Here is a 16,985-nt window from a genome sequence, read left to right on the forward strand (position 1 = left end):
AAGGTATCCACCAGTGCTTAACATAGATTATCTAAGTCGTACATTCACAACAAGAAAGTATCTTATTCAATGACACTCCATTAGCGTTACTTCTCACTTGAAAACTACCCTTCAGAAGTTTAAGGCTAAATGACAGTAGAGAGTTAGAAATCCGACAATCATGCCTGTCAACAAAAAATAATCATATCCATTTTACCTTGAGAAAATTCAATTTACATACCATCTACATAGAAAATTCCTCAGCCGAAAATGACCATACACATCTTTCCCCAACAAAAAATAAATATATCCATCTAAATAAATACCAATATGCACATGGCAATGGAGCACCAAGTGCTTCAATTTACGACATACACATGGGAATGGAGCACCAAGTTCGTTGACTTTGGCAGACGAGGGTTACGGCTTTGTCAATGAAGACGCGTTGTATATCGTCAAGGTCAAGAATCCTTCTCCTAGGCCGAAAGGAGTTTGCTGACTCTACTGACCTAACCTACTCTAAACATGGCGTCACATTCGAGTGAAACACACTGTTCCACAATTCTCACATATTCCGAAGTGGGATTCTGTACCTTTAAATCCTCTTCATCGGAATTTGGAATTTCGAATGCCAAGAATACCAAGAATTTGGAATTTCGAATGCCAAGAATACCAAGAGAGGAGGAAACCCTAAAACATATTCCTTCTCTCCGTTTCCTTCTGGTACCCCTTGGAGAGGATGGGCTTTCAATCCGACGGCATGATCTGATCGAGAGCGATAATCAATCCCATAACCAAAGCTTGGTCGTCGCCAGGACTCACTATCAGATTGAACACATCTCCTCCCAGTGTTATCTCTGGTCTCACGTGCTTTGGCTTCACCTGAAAGAAAAACACCAAATATTTTCAGAACTTGGCATGAACACACCCCAATGAATAACTCTGAGCGTACATATAGATTGTAACATACATACCTCTGCAACGACCTCGTTAAAGCTATTCATAATGGTGAAGCAACGCTTGGCATAACATCCTTCAACATGGTAATCTGGCGTCTTCTTCATTTTGCTCTTAGCCGAAGACGTACACATGTACACTTCTGCTAAGCTCTTTCTGGTTATTAGCAGAGATGGCGCCCTTCGAATGACGAACAATGGTTTCTGGCCATCCCGGAACTCTCCTAAGAATCCTCGCCATTCATTATGTAGACTCAGCCTCTGTTTCACATACAATAATACAATTCAGTGTGCTTTCAAACGTTGCAGAGGTTTTGTTCTTCAAACGAGAAAACAACGAACATCAATTTGAAAGATATTATATATGTTTGCATACCTTCCGCCGCAATGTGAGGATCGCCACTCCTGCAGCGTCCATGAGAACGACTTGATCCTGGTGATCTGAAGGATAGTTGTCCACTCTAAACACAAGGTTGCCGCTGGAGTCGAAAACAGTACAGCCATTGCAGCTGAAAACAAGAGACTTTTTCCACACTGTGAGCGCTGTGGCAGACGCCTTGGAGACCTTATCGTCGATCCAATCATGCCCGGCGAACTCTGGTTCGTGTGGATGAATCTTGGGACTCATGCTTCCTGAGAATATGAGGCAGAAGGAGCAAAAAGACAGAGATCAAGTGTAGGAAGAATAGTAAGGAATGAATAATGTGTATGAAACATGTAGTCAACTACTGCTGATTCCCCCTCTGCTTATCCCTTCTTATACTCCGATTGCCATTGGATTTGAAATTCCCATCTCTCATTCCCATCTCTCATGTTCACTAGAAATAAAATATATTACTAGCTCCTTGATATATTTAAAAGATGATAACCATAGCGATAAAGCCACCGAAGTTTGAACTTTATTGGTGGTAGTCTATTCAACTTTATATTTACGTTCTAATAAGGTTGTGAATAGGAGTTGTTAAGCTCCATTAATTTTACACAAAGCTACCTTGATTTATGGAGTTGCAGCTTTTCTTAACTTATGGAAACCAACTGCAGTAGTTTCCTTAAGTTAAGAAAATCAACTGCAATTACTAAATTTATAATTGGGAGCTACTAAAGTGGTCCATCACTTTGATCTGATCTCTACCTTGATTTGTGGTTTTTCTAACACATAGCTTTTAGAAGCTTGATGGAAGCTTAGCTATATGTTCATCTGTTTGGTCCCCAAGCTCCTATCTCAATCCCCTTCAGTTCTACACCATCTAGCTGAGATAGCAGAGCTTGGAAGTGCCTTTAGATCAGCTGTCCTTTTTACATGTGCAGCTGGAGCGTGGTGTTTCAGAAGGAAATTGCATCAACAGTTTCACCAATGGCTGGAGGTAACTCGTATCCCTAGGCATTAAGTTTCAGTGATTCTTTTCAGTTCTTTCCGCATGCAGAATCGCTGTTTAAGTTTATTAGTTTTCTAACAGTTGGTATCAGAGCGGGTTTTACCTCTGTCTTGGTGTTCTCTTGCTGCACCTTTGTCCTTCTGTGCACCTCTTTCGATTTGTACATACTGCCTTTTATTTTGAAATTAATCAATGATTCAAATCGGTTGAACCTACCATTGTTTTATTGTATTAAAATGGCACAGATACCCGTAACCGTGGCATTTACGGTTCGGTGTGACCATCGTTTTATTTTCGCCTACACCTGAATAGCATAACGTGTTATTGTTATACTAAGCTAGTCACATGCAATTGTTTGTTGTGATTTAGTCATGGATATTATGTGACGCAGAGCATACCATTTTCATGATAACCTAAAGGTGTAACATCATTTATATAGAAAGGTGTGTTAAAGTTTTCGTTAACCCATTTGCAAGTAGTCTTCTATCTCGTATCTGAAATGATTACTTTGCAGGCTTCGAATAAACTGTTATAAACGGTTCATGCCTTGCGCTCAACATGTCCCATAATTTTGTGATCATTTCATCTAGTAGGCGAACAGTCCAAGCTATTGAGTAATATTTCTGGAATCATAGATAGTATTTTCTATGTTCGTCCACACGCCTAGCTATATGAAAAATTCCATCCTGAAGTTTTGTAACACTACAGATCTCATTAGAAGCTCCATACTGTGTTGGCGGGTTTTTATTGAGAAACTTCTAGGAATCACTTCATGGATCTCTACACAGGTCGCTCTGCCTTTTATATTATAACAAGCGATTTAACGAATAGCTCAATTAATTAATGCAATGAGGACAGATCTTGATAGATTGGTTTTGAGATTTGGATTAGAGAAAGCGCAAGCTCTGTTGAAGATCTTGATACCTTTATTGTTGGTAATTAGATTTCCGTCATTGACTTTGCCCATATTTTCCCTTTTGCCCCTTTTCGTTCTTCCGTCTGCTTAAATTTGTATTCCACGTTTTCTGTTTGAAATTTATAAAGGGGCAATAATGCAAGTTCGAAAGCAGCGTACGTGGGTTTAATTAATTGGGTTCTGGTTACACATCCAGTTACTTGAGCTACTGATAATGCATTGAGTCTGAAATAGGAGTAATGTCCTCGATATTTATCATACATGCACTGTTTCTTCCAGAAATGATAACATGTAGAAGCGTTATTAAATTTTATATGTAAGAAGCAGCCTGAATCTCTTGTGCGGTATTGGTGAATCTACTTGAATTCTTGTTTGAGGATTAATATTTCTTATTTTGTCTCGATTTTGACTGAGTAGAACATCACCTCATTTATCTTGTAAGGTATTGGTCGAACGGCGTGGTTTTGAAAACTTATTGGAAATTTAGTATTTGTGTCTTTGTTTTTTATTGAAGTGAGTACTAAACCACTTCTTTTCATGGCATAACCCTTTTGAAAGACATTGTTGAGCAACATGCAAAGTAGACGGGAATTAAAGTGAGCTTTTCTTTTGAATTACATAGCCATCAGAAGTGGCCCTCCTTTGCTTGTTTTTTTCTTTTTCCACACTCGCACATTGGGTGCATGTGGTGGGGACGTCATGAGCATATAATTGACATATTTTAATATATCAGACACATGATGGTATAGTCTAGTATTTCTTTTAATGGTTTTGAAACATGTTATATGCGTGTTTGCAAATTAAAAGAAATAGTTATACATTCTTAAATATTTGAATATTTCACTATTTGAATATTTGAAATAATTTAGTCTTTGAATATTTCAAATTTGCAGTTTTATTTCCAAATTGTTTAGAGCCCATTTTATAATTAATTTAAGAATTAGTCTTAAATAAATTATGGGACAGTTAGACTAAGGAATGTAAATTTGATTTTGCTGGAAAAATATTACAGTTATATGGAGTTTATTAAAATGTCATTTTGACTTACTCCTTTCAGTAAACATTATTTTTCTCTCTGGTTAAGTTTTGTTTATGCAACAAAATAATGTCTAGTGATCCATATGATTTTAATTAATTAGAGAATAGCCACAGCATCTTTAATTAAATAAAATTATATATTGATTGGCAAGATCACATAAAGATTATTTAGACATTAAATTGTAATTAATTACATTGAATATAATAAATTTTATCCCACAGGAATTTTTATTATATTTATGTGATTAATTAGGATAAAATTTCATAACCTACCCACAGGAGTTATGAATTAATAAGTTTTATCATAAAGTTTTATTGAATCTGTTTGAATTGAAAATTTAGCCCACAGGCAATTTTCATGTCATTTGATTCAATTCTTTTTAGCATGTTTTACATTGGTAAAACATGAAAGTTCATAAAGTTTTATTGAATCTGTTTGAATTGAAAATTTAGCCCACAAGCAATTTTCATGTCATTTGATTCAATTCTTTTTAGCATGTTTTACATTGGTAAAACATGAAAGTTCATAAAGTTTATTGAATCTGTTTGAATTAAAAATTTAGCCCACAGGCAATTTTTATGTCATTTGATTCAATTCTTTTTAGCATGATTTACATTGGTAAAACATGAAAGTTTATTAAGCCTCAATTTTAACATAAGCATGTGATTCTTTATTTGATGCAGTAGTACAACCTGCAAATTTCTCTGAAATTCGTTGTGACATTCCTGAACTTAAGGGAGATAACTACAAGATTTGGAAGGAGAGGATTCTCCTTCATTTAGGGTGGATGGACATAGATTATGCTATCAGGAAAGATGAACCATCGGCACTCACTAATACCAGCACCGCAGCGGACGTCGCGCTTTATGAACGATGGGAGTGATCCAATCGTCTAAGCATGATGTTCATTAAGACTAAAATTTCAGCTGGTATTCGAGGTTCCGTTGATCAGCATGACAAGGTCCGAGACTTGTTGAAGGCCATTGATGAACAATTCGTCTCTTCAGACAAGGCACTTGCAAGCACCCTAATCATGAAGTTCTCATCCCTGAGGCTCACCAGTGTGAAAGGTGTGCGCGAGCACATCATGCAGATAAGGGACACTGTGGCTCAATTGAAGAAACTCGAGGTTGAAATATCGGAGTCCTTCCTAGTGCACTACATCCTGAACACCCTTCCGCACCAATATGGACCTTTCAAAATCTCATACAACACACATAAGGATAAATGGTCAATTAATGAACTCATGACCATGTGTGTTCAAGAGGAAGAGAGACTGGTGATGGAACTGGGAGAGAGTGCAATGCTGGCAACGCGTGGAAAGGGCAAATCTCAAGCCAATCGGAAAGGGAAAGGTAAAGCACTTCCCCAAGACGATATCAAGAAGGTTTCCAAGTGTTTTTCTGTAAGAAGAAGGGACACATAAAGAAGGAATGCGCCAAATATCAGAAATGGCTTGCAGACAAAGGTAATTTAATCTCGTTTGTTTGTTATGAATCTAATATGGTTAACGTTAATATTAACACATGGTGGATTGATTCTGGATCAACAATTCACATTTCGAATTCCTTGCAGGGTTTGCAGAACCTAAGGAAGCCAGTGGGAAGTGAGCAAAGCATCTTATCAGGAAACAAGATGGGCTCGCATGTGGAAGCTATGGGAACATGTTATTTAGCTTTAAGTAGTGGTTTTGTTTTGGAGTTAGAAAAGACCTTTTATGTTTCAAGTTTTCTAGAAACTTGATTTCAGTTTCAAGGCTTGTACCTTTTGGATATTCCTTAAACTTTTCAGAAAAATCTTTCAGTCTATTCTATAAATATGATTATGTTGGGAATGGTATTTTGTCTAATGGTCTTTACTGCATTAATTTACAAAACAATGTCACATATGATTCAATGCATGTTCACACTGGCACTAAAAGATGTGTTATTAATGAAGATTCCTCTAAATTATGGCACCGAAGACTAGGTCATATCTCCATAGATAGAATTAAAAGATAGGTAAATGAAGGAATACTTAATACTCTAGATTTTACTGATCTTGAGACTTGTGTGGACTGCATAAAGGGAAAGCAGAGCAACAAGTCAAAGAAAGGTGCCAATAGGAGTTCAGACATATTAGAAATCATACATACTTACAGATTTTATAGTCCATCTCACAGCACTAGGATTGTGGAATCAAGAAATGCAAAGTTTCTTGAAAATTACTTGATCAGTGGGAGCGATCAAACCAGAAACATAGTTTCTGAGAAAGATCATTCAGAATCTCAACCTTCCACTTCAAGTGGAAGATTAGTTATTATTCATAGCACCCCTCAAGTACAAACTGGTGTTGAACAACCAATTGTTGAAGTTCCACAAGCTGCTGACAATATTCCAGTAGATCAAGGAGTTCAAGAGTTGCCAAGAAATTTTGAACAACAAGTTGAACCACATACTTCTCAGGAAGATGATGGTACAACATTAAGAAGATCTACTAGACCTAAGAGATCAACAATTCCTAATGTATGCTCAAGTCTGCACAAGACCTGACATTGCATTTGTTGTGGGAATGTTGGGACGATATCAGAGTAATCCAGGTTTAGACCACTGGAGAGCTGCAAAGAAAGTAATGAGGTACCTTCAAGGGACCAAAGACTACATGCTTATGTATATCTTGTTTGAGGCTACTTTACATGGTGTATGGCTTAAGAATTTCATTTCTGGGCTTAGAATTATGGATTCTATATCTAAGCCATTGAGAATATATTGTGATAATTCAGCTGCTGGTTTTATGGCTAAAAAAGTGGGAGTCGAAATAAACACATCGACATTAAGTATTTAGCTATAAGGGAACGTGTTAAAGAAAATAAAGTGGTCATTGAGCACATCAGCACTGAGTTAATGATCGCTGATCCTTTGACTAAGGGCATGCCACAGTTTAATTTCAAGGATCATGTATTGAATATGGGACTTGGTTCCATTATGAAGGTTTTCATTGTATGGACAATGTTAATGAAATTCTTAATTATTGTTATGTTTTTTCTCATATTTATGTGCACCTTAAGTTGATTTGAGAAAATTCATTTAAGAAGGACCAAGAATAAACATAAGGTTTATTCATTAAGAAATTGTTGCCACATAAATTATAATAAGAATAAATACATAGTAATACATGGAAGATAATACTCGTCATTAGAGGACTTATCGCCATGATTCATGTATCTATTACTTAATACAGATTATCAATGGTTTTTAAGTTGAGACATTAAGTTTGGAAGTATGGACCAAGTGGGAGAATGTTAAGCTCCATTAATTTTACACAAAGCTACCTTGATTTATGGAGTTGCAGCTTTTCTTAACTTATGGAAACCAACTGCAGTAGTTTCCTTAAGTTAAGAAAATCAACTGCAATTACTAAATTTATAATTGGGAGCTACTAAAGTGGTCCATCACTTTGATCTGATCTCTACCTTGATTTGTGGTTTTTCTAACACATAGCTTTTAGAAGCTTGATGGAAGCTTAGCTATATGTTCATCTGTTTGGTCCCCAAGCTCCTATCTCAATCCCCTTCAGTTCTACACCATCTAGCTGAGATAGCAGAGCTTGGAAGTGCCTTCAGATCAGCTGTCCTTTTTGCATGTGCAGCTGGAGCGTGGTGTTTCAGAAGGAAATTGCATCAACAGTTTCACCAATGGCTGGAGGTAACTCGTATCCCTGGGCATTAAGTTTCAGTGATTCTTTTCAGTTCTTTCCGCATGCAGAATCACTGTTTAAGTTTATTAGTTTTCTAACAGGAGTCACCACTCCTTACAACCTAGGGTGGGGCAAGTTGCAGCTAGTGGTCCGTATGTGTACAAAACATTACTTGGCGGTCGCTGCTAAGGTGGAATTAATATGTTAACTGTGATGATAAGAACGAAGGTTGTTTCAAACACAATTTATGAAAAGAAATGTGTCATTGACATCAACGAATGGGGTTCTTAATTTCAATTTCTTACTTTATAACTCTCCCATGATAGAGACTAGAAATGTGTGATCAACATCAACGACGGTTTTGGAGAAAAGCAACCAATAAAGGAATATTTGATGGTGCTCTTACTTGGACCACAGAAACAGCAACAAAACCATCTTACCGATTATCTTATGCATTCTCACATTTAGTAAAGATTAATTTAAATTCTCATGCTCACCGTGTTATGTTATGGGAATACGCTTTAATTGTAGCCTCTCACATATAAATAGGGAATATTTTATTATGTTTTATCTTATCATTGAAATTAATTCAATTTTTTTAAGGAAATAATATAAAATATTATTTACATATAAATATATTTGAAAAAAAATTATTTAATATTTGATATATTATTTAAAATAAGTATAAATATCTCTTCTTTTGAATGGACGGTGTGTCTATATGTTTTAATATTTCCATCCAGATTAAATTGTTTTTTTTTAAGGATTGGCGTCAAAATGTATGTGTTAATAGTTATTTGAAAAATTATTATATATTTTATATATTTATTATAAGTTCATTTAAAATTAAAATAATTTTAAAATAATAATGTATTTACATGTTTATTTTAAGTTAATTTAAATTTCCGTAGATGTGGGTGTTAGATGAACATTTAATTCACCTCAGTTGCCAGACAAGCAGGTGGCTGATCCATATGCCAACTTGCGCCTTTCCCTGTGGGAATTTAAGGCGGGTTACTGCTCTTCGGCTGGTGCCATCAACCAGTTATGAAAACTGAGAAATTCACTGCAAATTTAGAAATATGGAGCAAAGCCCCCTGCATTTACCCATTCGGCCTCTCAGTTGCTCTTTCCACCCCTCTGCCGCAGAGTCGAGCCTTCGCACTGCTACGGGAAGACGTTGCAGACTCCTCTGCTGCGTCGACCTGGGTAATGGTCACCACTTTTCTCAGTCCTTTCTCTACAACCTGCATTTTGAGGTCTCGACCCCTCTCTCTGAGCCGGATTTGAATTACCCTGTTCCTCTCAACATCCCCTCCGCCATTCTTGCCCCGCCTCCTGCCCCTGATACTCGACGCTTGCTGCAGCTTTCTAGTCGAAGAATCATGCACCAACGCCATCGAATGTGGTGCAGGCGAGGTGGTAGTCGGGGTGGCGCCACTCGCCCCTCGACTGTGCCCCCTTCAGTATCCACTTCCCCGTCCGCCTCCCCTCCTCTTCCCGCTTCCTTGGCCATTATCCGGACACCCGTAGTGACCAAGGTAGTATGGGCACCCGCGAAGTTCGGCGTTTAGGTGGAGCTTCCAGCACACCACTTCCACTACTTCTTCCTAGCAAGCTCAATTCAGGTTTCACTGCACTATGAATAAGCGGTCATCATTGCCACCGTCACAGTGGACTTTAGAGAGGAAATTGGCTCGTGTACAGAACCAGAGCTTAGCCCGGAAATGAACCAAGCTCCTCCATCACTCGTCAACTTTCAGGGGGAGCCGCGCTCCAGCCACCCACCGAGAGACACGGACCACTCGTCCAATAGCTGACAGCAGAACCTGAGAAGCGATGCCACTAGGAAAGATAAAGGAATACAAGTGGAGGACTGTAAGCCACAGGACACTGCAGGTGGCGGGCAAGTAGCGGAAACTGGTTGAGAAGAATATGGCTGGTGTCCAATCAAGGAAGAGAAGCCACCAACCTAAGCCACCTAGCCGCTGCATTTTGAGTTTCAGTTTTGTTTATTCTGAGTCAATTTTACCATGGTCAATTTTGAGTCTAGTGTCCAGCTCGGGCCTCAAGTTCTAGCTCTCTTGGGCTGTTTCACTATGGTTAATTCCGAACTATATTGTGGGTTTTACTGTGGCTGTCTTTCTAAATTTTACAGTCTTTATACAGTGTTAATTTTGGTTAAAAATTTTGATTTCTGGAACTGTAGCCCCTGTATGGGTAAAATGAACTTTTTTCTTATCTCGTTCTCAGACTGGTTTCCCCAACTGGGGCAGTCACGATGTCAAGACTTGTCGTTTCAAATGGTCATATAGCTGACCTAGTACGACAGAGGTCGGTGCCTCTTTGTACATTATGTTTTTATTAATAGAACAGTTTTACTTAGAAAAAAAAAAAAAAAATTATAGTAATTTTAAATTCATAATATATTTACATAGTTTTGTATTTTTATTGAAATTAGATTAAATTATTATTATAGTTTTACAATATAAAAATTATTTATTAATATATAAGTGAGAGAGATATTGGTCATTCATCAAAGAAAAAATTGGTTTTGGAGCATGAGTTTGAGGTTTTATTTTCATCCCACAACCATGGTGGAATTTCTGAAGGGAATATGCTTGAATCTCTATTTACATCCCTTGACCTACATAAATTCTCATAAGAGCATATGGACAGTATAAAGAAGCTTGTGCTCTTATGACCTAAGAGGGATTTGAGTTTAAGAAGTCACGCACCTTCGATAAATGAGGGCAGTTGAAATACTAAGTGCTTTGTGCATTTTTCCATGTATAGGAAAGATACAATTATTATTTGGGAGCTCACAGATGCAAGAGGGCACAAAAAATATGATTTCAAGCACTTTTTAATCTAAGTGTTTAACATTTCAAAGAAATATTTATAGGATTTGGGCATATAAATATGAGAAAGGTCCTTCATTTAGTTAGCCTATTCCCGACCCTTATTGATGAGGAGATGAATGAAGATATCTTTAAGCTAGTCACAGAGAAGGAATTATTAGAATTCATGAGTTATTTTAAACAATATAAGATCCCTAATCTAGATGGTAGGATGATATATTTCTTTGTAGACATTTTCGAGACTCCTAGTGATGACCTCTTGCTAGTAGTTGAGGAGACATGTTTAATTCATAATTTGTCGAGAGCATCAACTCTACTTTCATCACTTTGACTACAAAATTCAATTATCATAATACCTTTAATTGTCTCAAGCCTATTTCCCTTTCTAATTTCTTGTATAAAAATATTCAAAACTCGATATCCATAAGGATCAAATCAATGTCATCAAATATCATTTTAGACAAAAATTGTGAATTATTAATGAAACAATAGGTACATCCTAGGATGTCTAAACTCAATAAAAAAAAATAAGTATTCAATAGTTCTTCTCAAACTAGACTTATCTATATCCTATGACCATGCTTCTTTGTTATTCTCCATCTAATCATGTTACAAATTGGGTTTTATTACTAGGAGGTAAAATAATAATTGGATGTGGCACATCAAATGATTTTTTGTTTCTCATAAATGGTTTGCGTTCATATCTTTTCTTTCTTTAAGGAGGTTGCAACAAGGGTGCCCAATTTCCCCCTTCAATTTCTCTTAATAGTATAAAGACTTCATCATGCTCTTATCGAAGCCATATGGAAAAATATCTAAAATCCTTAAAAATTGTGCTTGTTAAACTAACATATGTGTTCTTATTAGACAATGTATTGTTATTTTATTTTTTCTCAAAATCTGAATTTCAAAAACTAAATGAAACCCTATATCCATTTTGTGCTACAACATGATGATGTTCAATGTGCTTAAAGAAAACCTTGATTTCTCGACCATTGATGAAGACCTATAAAAATACATGGTTGATATTTTCTCTATCAATGCCTTTGATTTAGGAAAAGCCATCAAATACCTAAGCTATATTCTGAAAACAAATATAGTGCCTAAGCTAAGTTATAGAATGGAACTAGCTTCTTTTGGAAATTAAAAAAATAATCAAGTTTTGGTATAATAGATGGATTAGTCTAGGTGGAATATTGGCTTAGATAAAAAAAATTCTTGGAGTTATTTTAATTTATTGGCACCTAATGGAACATGCTCCATCTGGAATCTTAAATAAAATTTAGAAAACATGCTTCAATTATCTCTAGAATGGAAAAGGGGAGTATCTAAGATCTCGTGTTATCAATTGGAAAACAACAAGATGGATGGTGCATAAAAAATACATTTATATTCATAAAATCTTTGGCTAAAAAATCATTGTGAAACTTCCTAACAAGAAAAATCTTGTGGAGAAAAGTGTTGGTGGAAAAGTACGTAGTGCTATATTTATTTTTTGATTGGATTAGATGGATGCAAGTCTATGCATAATCCATCCAACAATGGATAATTTTTACTTTGATGTTTCTTGTAGTAGGGTATTTTTTGGTTTGTTTGGACAAGAATTGGTTTGCATGTAATCATGCGTTTCCAGGTAAATATCTTCTTTCCTAAATAAATTTATCCTTCCTTTATGAGCTACAAGTATAATCACAGTCATCAAGATTAGTGATCTTAGTCTCACTACTTTGTGTTCCGAGGAACAATTAGAGGGAGAGGTGATGGGATTTTAGGGTGAAGGTAAGGCCTTCTCAAAGACAATTAGATGCACATGTGATGTATTTTTAGGGTGAGGGTAACATTTTGGATAGAGTTCATAAGGGAAATTTAAAAGTCTCATGTTTCTTAAGAAATGCATACCATTAGATGGAATGTTTTTTTGGAAAAATTTTCTACCATTACAGCACCGAGATGGGATATTTATCCTTGCTATATCTCGGTCTTATGGAGGATAGTTGGTGGTTGAGTAAGTTGTGGAATTTGAAGGCATCACCTAAGGCCTTACTCTTATTCTATTTCATCTGAAAGAACCAAGTCTTCGCTTAGGATGAAGTCCAAGTCAAGAGGAAAATGGTTTCCTAGATTTGCATGATATGTCATTTACCCTTAAAAATAAACAAATTTCACTTTTTTTGTTTACAAGGAAGGTCTCATTTGAGTTATAAGGTCATCTAGTAAAGGGTCATTTGTAAATTGAACATAGCATAAAGGAGTTATTTTAACAAAATTGCAACAAGGAGGACTAAAGGAACTTTGAACTCTCCCCTTGCTAGTCTCAATGAGAATGTGGAAAGGTATTTAAATATCATGTTTCACCTTTTTTAAGACTTGAAAAAACAAGAATAAATTAAAATTCCTACCTCTTTATTCTCAAAATGAAGCTTTTATGGAATATTAAAACACCACTCATATATAAACTAGTAACTTGAGACTTCTTTGAACACTACTACACGAAGGGAACTTTTAACTCATTTTTTTAAGATGAAAAAAATATTTTGTCTTAAAAAGTAACTTTTTATTTTAGTTATTTTTACACAAAAATATAATATAATTAAACTGCGTTAATTATAAAATTTAAGACAAAGATAGTTTGAGACAAAAATATTTTAAGACAAAACTTTATATCTAGGACAAAAAAAAATTAACAAAAAATTTAAATTGAAGACAAAAATAGTTTGAGAAAAAAATATTTTAAGACAAAACTTTATATCTAAGACAAAAACAGTTTAAGACAAAACTATTTTAAGACAAAACTTTATATTTAAGACAAAAACAATTTGAGACAAAAATATTTTAAGACAAAAACAGATTAAGACAAGAGTATTTTAAGGAAAAAAATTATATTTAAGACAAAACAATTTGAGACAAAAATATTTTAAGACAAAACTTTATATTTAAGCCAATGGCCACTTAAGAAGAAATCTATTTAACACAATTAAAAGTTAAGAAAAAACCAAATTAGTTTAAGACAATATTATCTAACAACTACAAAATTGACTATGACAATGCACCCTAAGTCTGCTACCTTGTCGAATACTATTGTCTCACACATATACAGAGGCTTATATTTCACTTACCATTCACATTATCTTTTATAAAGATAACAATTTTTTGGTCTCCTCATTTTGTGAGGATAGCTGACATTGAAGAATACGACAACTTTTCTTGGCAATATTTCTCGAAAATCAATTCCTCTTCTATCCCTTCGATCGTTAATGCTATGATTAGAGACAACTTGTCGGTCACTACATTCCTCACTACTACACAGAGGGGGCTTTTAAGATAATTTTTTAAGAAAAAATAAACATTTTGTCTTTAAATATTCAATATGAGGCACTAGTGAAAAAGGTAAAGGTAAAGGATTAGGTGTTTGTCTTTATGTTATTGATGGGTTCTTTAGGAAGTGAAGCAATGGAGGCTGACAAAAACTGATGGGATTTAGGGCAATGGACACTGAAAACATAGTTTTTCTTCATGAGTGGAGCGATGGAGGAATTTTTGCTGAACATGGATAGGGAGTAACATAGTTGCAGTACTTTTCAGGGTCTCTATCAATTGTGTTCTAATATGTGTATTTTTTACTATTTTACTTATTTTGAATGATACTTCTATCTATTTATTGTTTTTATCAGTAAATTGTTGTGATGGAACTCCTAACTGTCATCAGAAACATGGATTAGATTCACGTGAAGGATTATTGAAAAATGTAGTAAGAAATTCTTAATTTGTTTTTTCCTCCATTAATTAATAACATTTGAATTTCCACATCAGCAAACAACTTGGATGCAATTAACATGTGTGACATGGCTTGTCTCACCCAGTTTACTTAGTAAATTCGATTTGGATGAGTTAGAGTTCAGTTAAGAATGTGTGATTTCTAATTTGTAGCAATTAAATCTAGTTATCTCAACTTGTTTCCAATTAAACTAGTTCTAATCATTCAAGGAACTAATGGAAGGTGAGTTGTGCAGTGGGACTTCACTCAAACTCAGTGATCATCCAGTTAACTAATCAATCAACCAGAAATATCTAGTGCATGTGAAGAATTCAAGTTCCCCAGCTATGGTGGAGATTCCAAGGCAGTGTAACATCATTTGTAGACTAGTCTTGAGTGTACAAGTGTTGCATGAATTCACATGATCAACCTTTGGAAATACGTAATCCATTTTGAAAAGATTCCTAAATAATAGGGGCCTAATTTCTCAAGGAATTGTTTAAGGAAATATGGGCTCAAGCAGAGGAAAAAATAGACTAAATTTAAGTCAGAGCTTCTAAGTGAGCAGAGAGATAGGTTATTCCCTTACAGGTTGTGCTCAATTGAGAAAAGAAATTGTAATATATTTCTATTCATTAGATGAATACAAGAAAGCATTGGGGTTTTTAGCAGATTGTTTTCCCCGGGAAAAATATTATGTGCATGTGTGTTATTTCTTATTGCATGTTTGAATTTTTTATTCTAAATTGTGAGTTAACTTTCGCAGAGCATTAGAGTAGGTTTTTGTCTTGTGATTTTGATAAAAAATTAATGAGAAGTTGCAAATATACACCATAATTTCTACATGGTATCATATCAAGATTCACATTAGAGAAAGAATTTCCAAGTTGTTTCTTAGGAGGTTCAAATTTGTAGTTCAATGTAGCAGGATCTCTTCATAGCTTAGAATATGACCTTCAACAGGCTGAGGCTAGAGCATGCCTTGGAAGGAAACTCTAATTCATCGCATGGAGGAGGTATTTGATGACAATGGATTGTTACAATACATCAAGAGAGATGTTGCAAAACCAATGGAATTTGATGCCCAAAACCTTGCTTAGTGGAAGAAAGATGTAGCCAAGGTGAGGAGAATAATATTGGAGGGAGTACGAGACCTATTGGAGGGAGTACATGACCACATTATCACCAATCTCCATTGGAAATAAAATGCTTATGAAATGTGGTAGGAACTCACATATCTATTCCAGAATAATAGTGACCATAGGAAGTTGGTGCTCAAGGATAAACTTTGAAATATCAATATGTAGTCCAGAATGACAATATCCCGCAGTATCTTAGTAGGTTTACACAAGTTTTTTTTGAGCATGTAGGAGTTGGGGTTGTTGTTTCAGATGATGAACTCGTAAGTGTAGCCCTTCTAGGCCTTCCCAAGAGTTGGCATAGCTATCAAGATTCAGTGAACAGGTGGGAGAAACTACCGAATTGGGAATACTTATGGTATGATTTGGTCTAGGGAGAAATAAGGTAGAATACCAGAGATAGGACCTCATCCAAGGGTGAGGATGAAGAAAAATTTGCATTGGATGGAAAGGGAAAGAATGGAAAAGGGAAGAAATGTCAAACCGAACCAGAATCTAGCCAAGGGAGAGAGAATAAAGATCTGTCAAAAATTAAATGCTTCCATTCTCTTGAATACAGACATTATGCCATGAAGTGTGCACATAAAACAGAAATAAAGAAGACCTTAGGAGGAGAAGTAGGTAAATATTTGGCTTCATATTTTGAGCTTGACTTTACCCTTATCACATGCGTGTTGAGCACACTAATGGGGAGTGTGTGGTACTTGGACTCAGGTTCATCGTTCCACATGACAAGGTTTAGATATTTTTTTAGTGACCTAGATGAGAAATATCTCTAGATTCACATCAAAATAGGGGATGAAAAAAGGTACAACATGGTTGATATTGGCATAATCGCCTTTCAGAGGGAGTCAAACTCCCCTCTCAGGCTCAAGGATGACATGTTTTTTCGAGGCTTGAATAAAAGTCTCATATTTTTTTCATTTTGGGAATATCATGGTTATGATGTGATCTTTAGCAAAATGAAAGCATTCCAGAGACACATAGCCATAGGACAGGTGAAACAGATTGGGGTTCGTGTGAAGAACCTATATAAGCAATATGTCGAAGACTATGATGCATTAAGCACTAAGACAGAGAAAGTGCAGGGCCACCATGTCGATGAACTTTGGCACAAAATACTTGGCCACTTGAATCATCGAACCTTAAAGATTATACAAAAAATAAACATTGGCTTCCCTAAAGGAGCACTTGAGAAGTAGGATATATGAAAACAATATATGTTTGGGGAGTACACAAAATACACGTTCCATGATCGGGACAACAAAGCACATGTAGTCGTAGAAAGGA

The 16,985-nt window shown here is 35.6% G+C and overlaps 1 protein-coding gene across 1 annotated transcript; it reads right to left on the reverse strand.

Moving 5' to 3' along the window:
* Nucleotides 1-207: 207 nt before the first annotated feature.
* LOC149158660 (protein LURP-one-related 8-like) lies at nucleotides 208-1,668 on the reverse strand. The gene is made up of 3 exons (XM_089433351.1): nucleotides 1,312-1,668; nucleotides 954-1,196; nucleotides 208-861 (listed from the first exon to the last, which is right to left on the reverse strand). Exons 1-3 carry the CDS (start codon nucleotides 1,561-1,563, stop codon nucleotides 727-729), a joined length of 630 nt encoding a protein of 209 aa, XP_089289477.1. The 5' UTR covers nucleotides 1,564-1,668; the 3' UTR covers nucleotides 208-726.
* Nucleotides 1,669-16,985: the final 15,317 nt, after the last annotated feature.

Source organism: Pinus tabuliformis, chromosome 5_2 (genome assembly GCF_031772625.1).
Source record: "Pinus tabuliformis cultivar Carrire ecotype Pingquan chromosome 5_2, CPIR1, whole genome shotgun sequence".
Lineage (NCBI taxonomy): Eukaryota > Viridiplantae > Streptophyta > Pinopsida > Pinales > Pinaceae > Pinus > Pinus tabuliformis.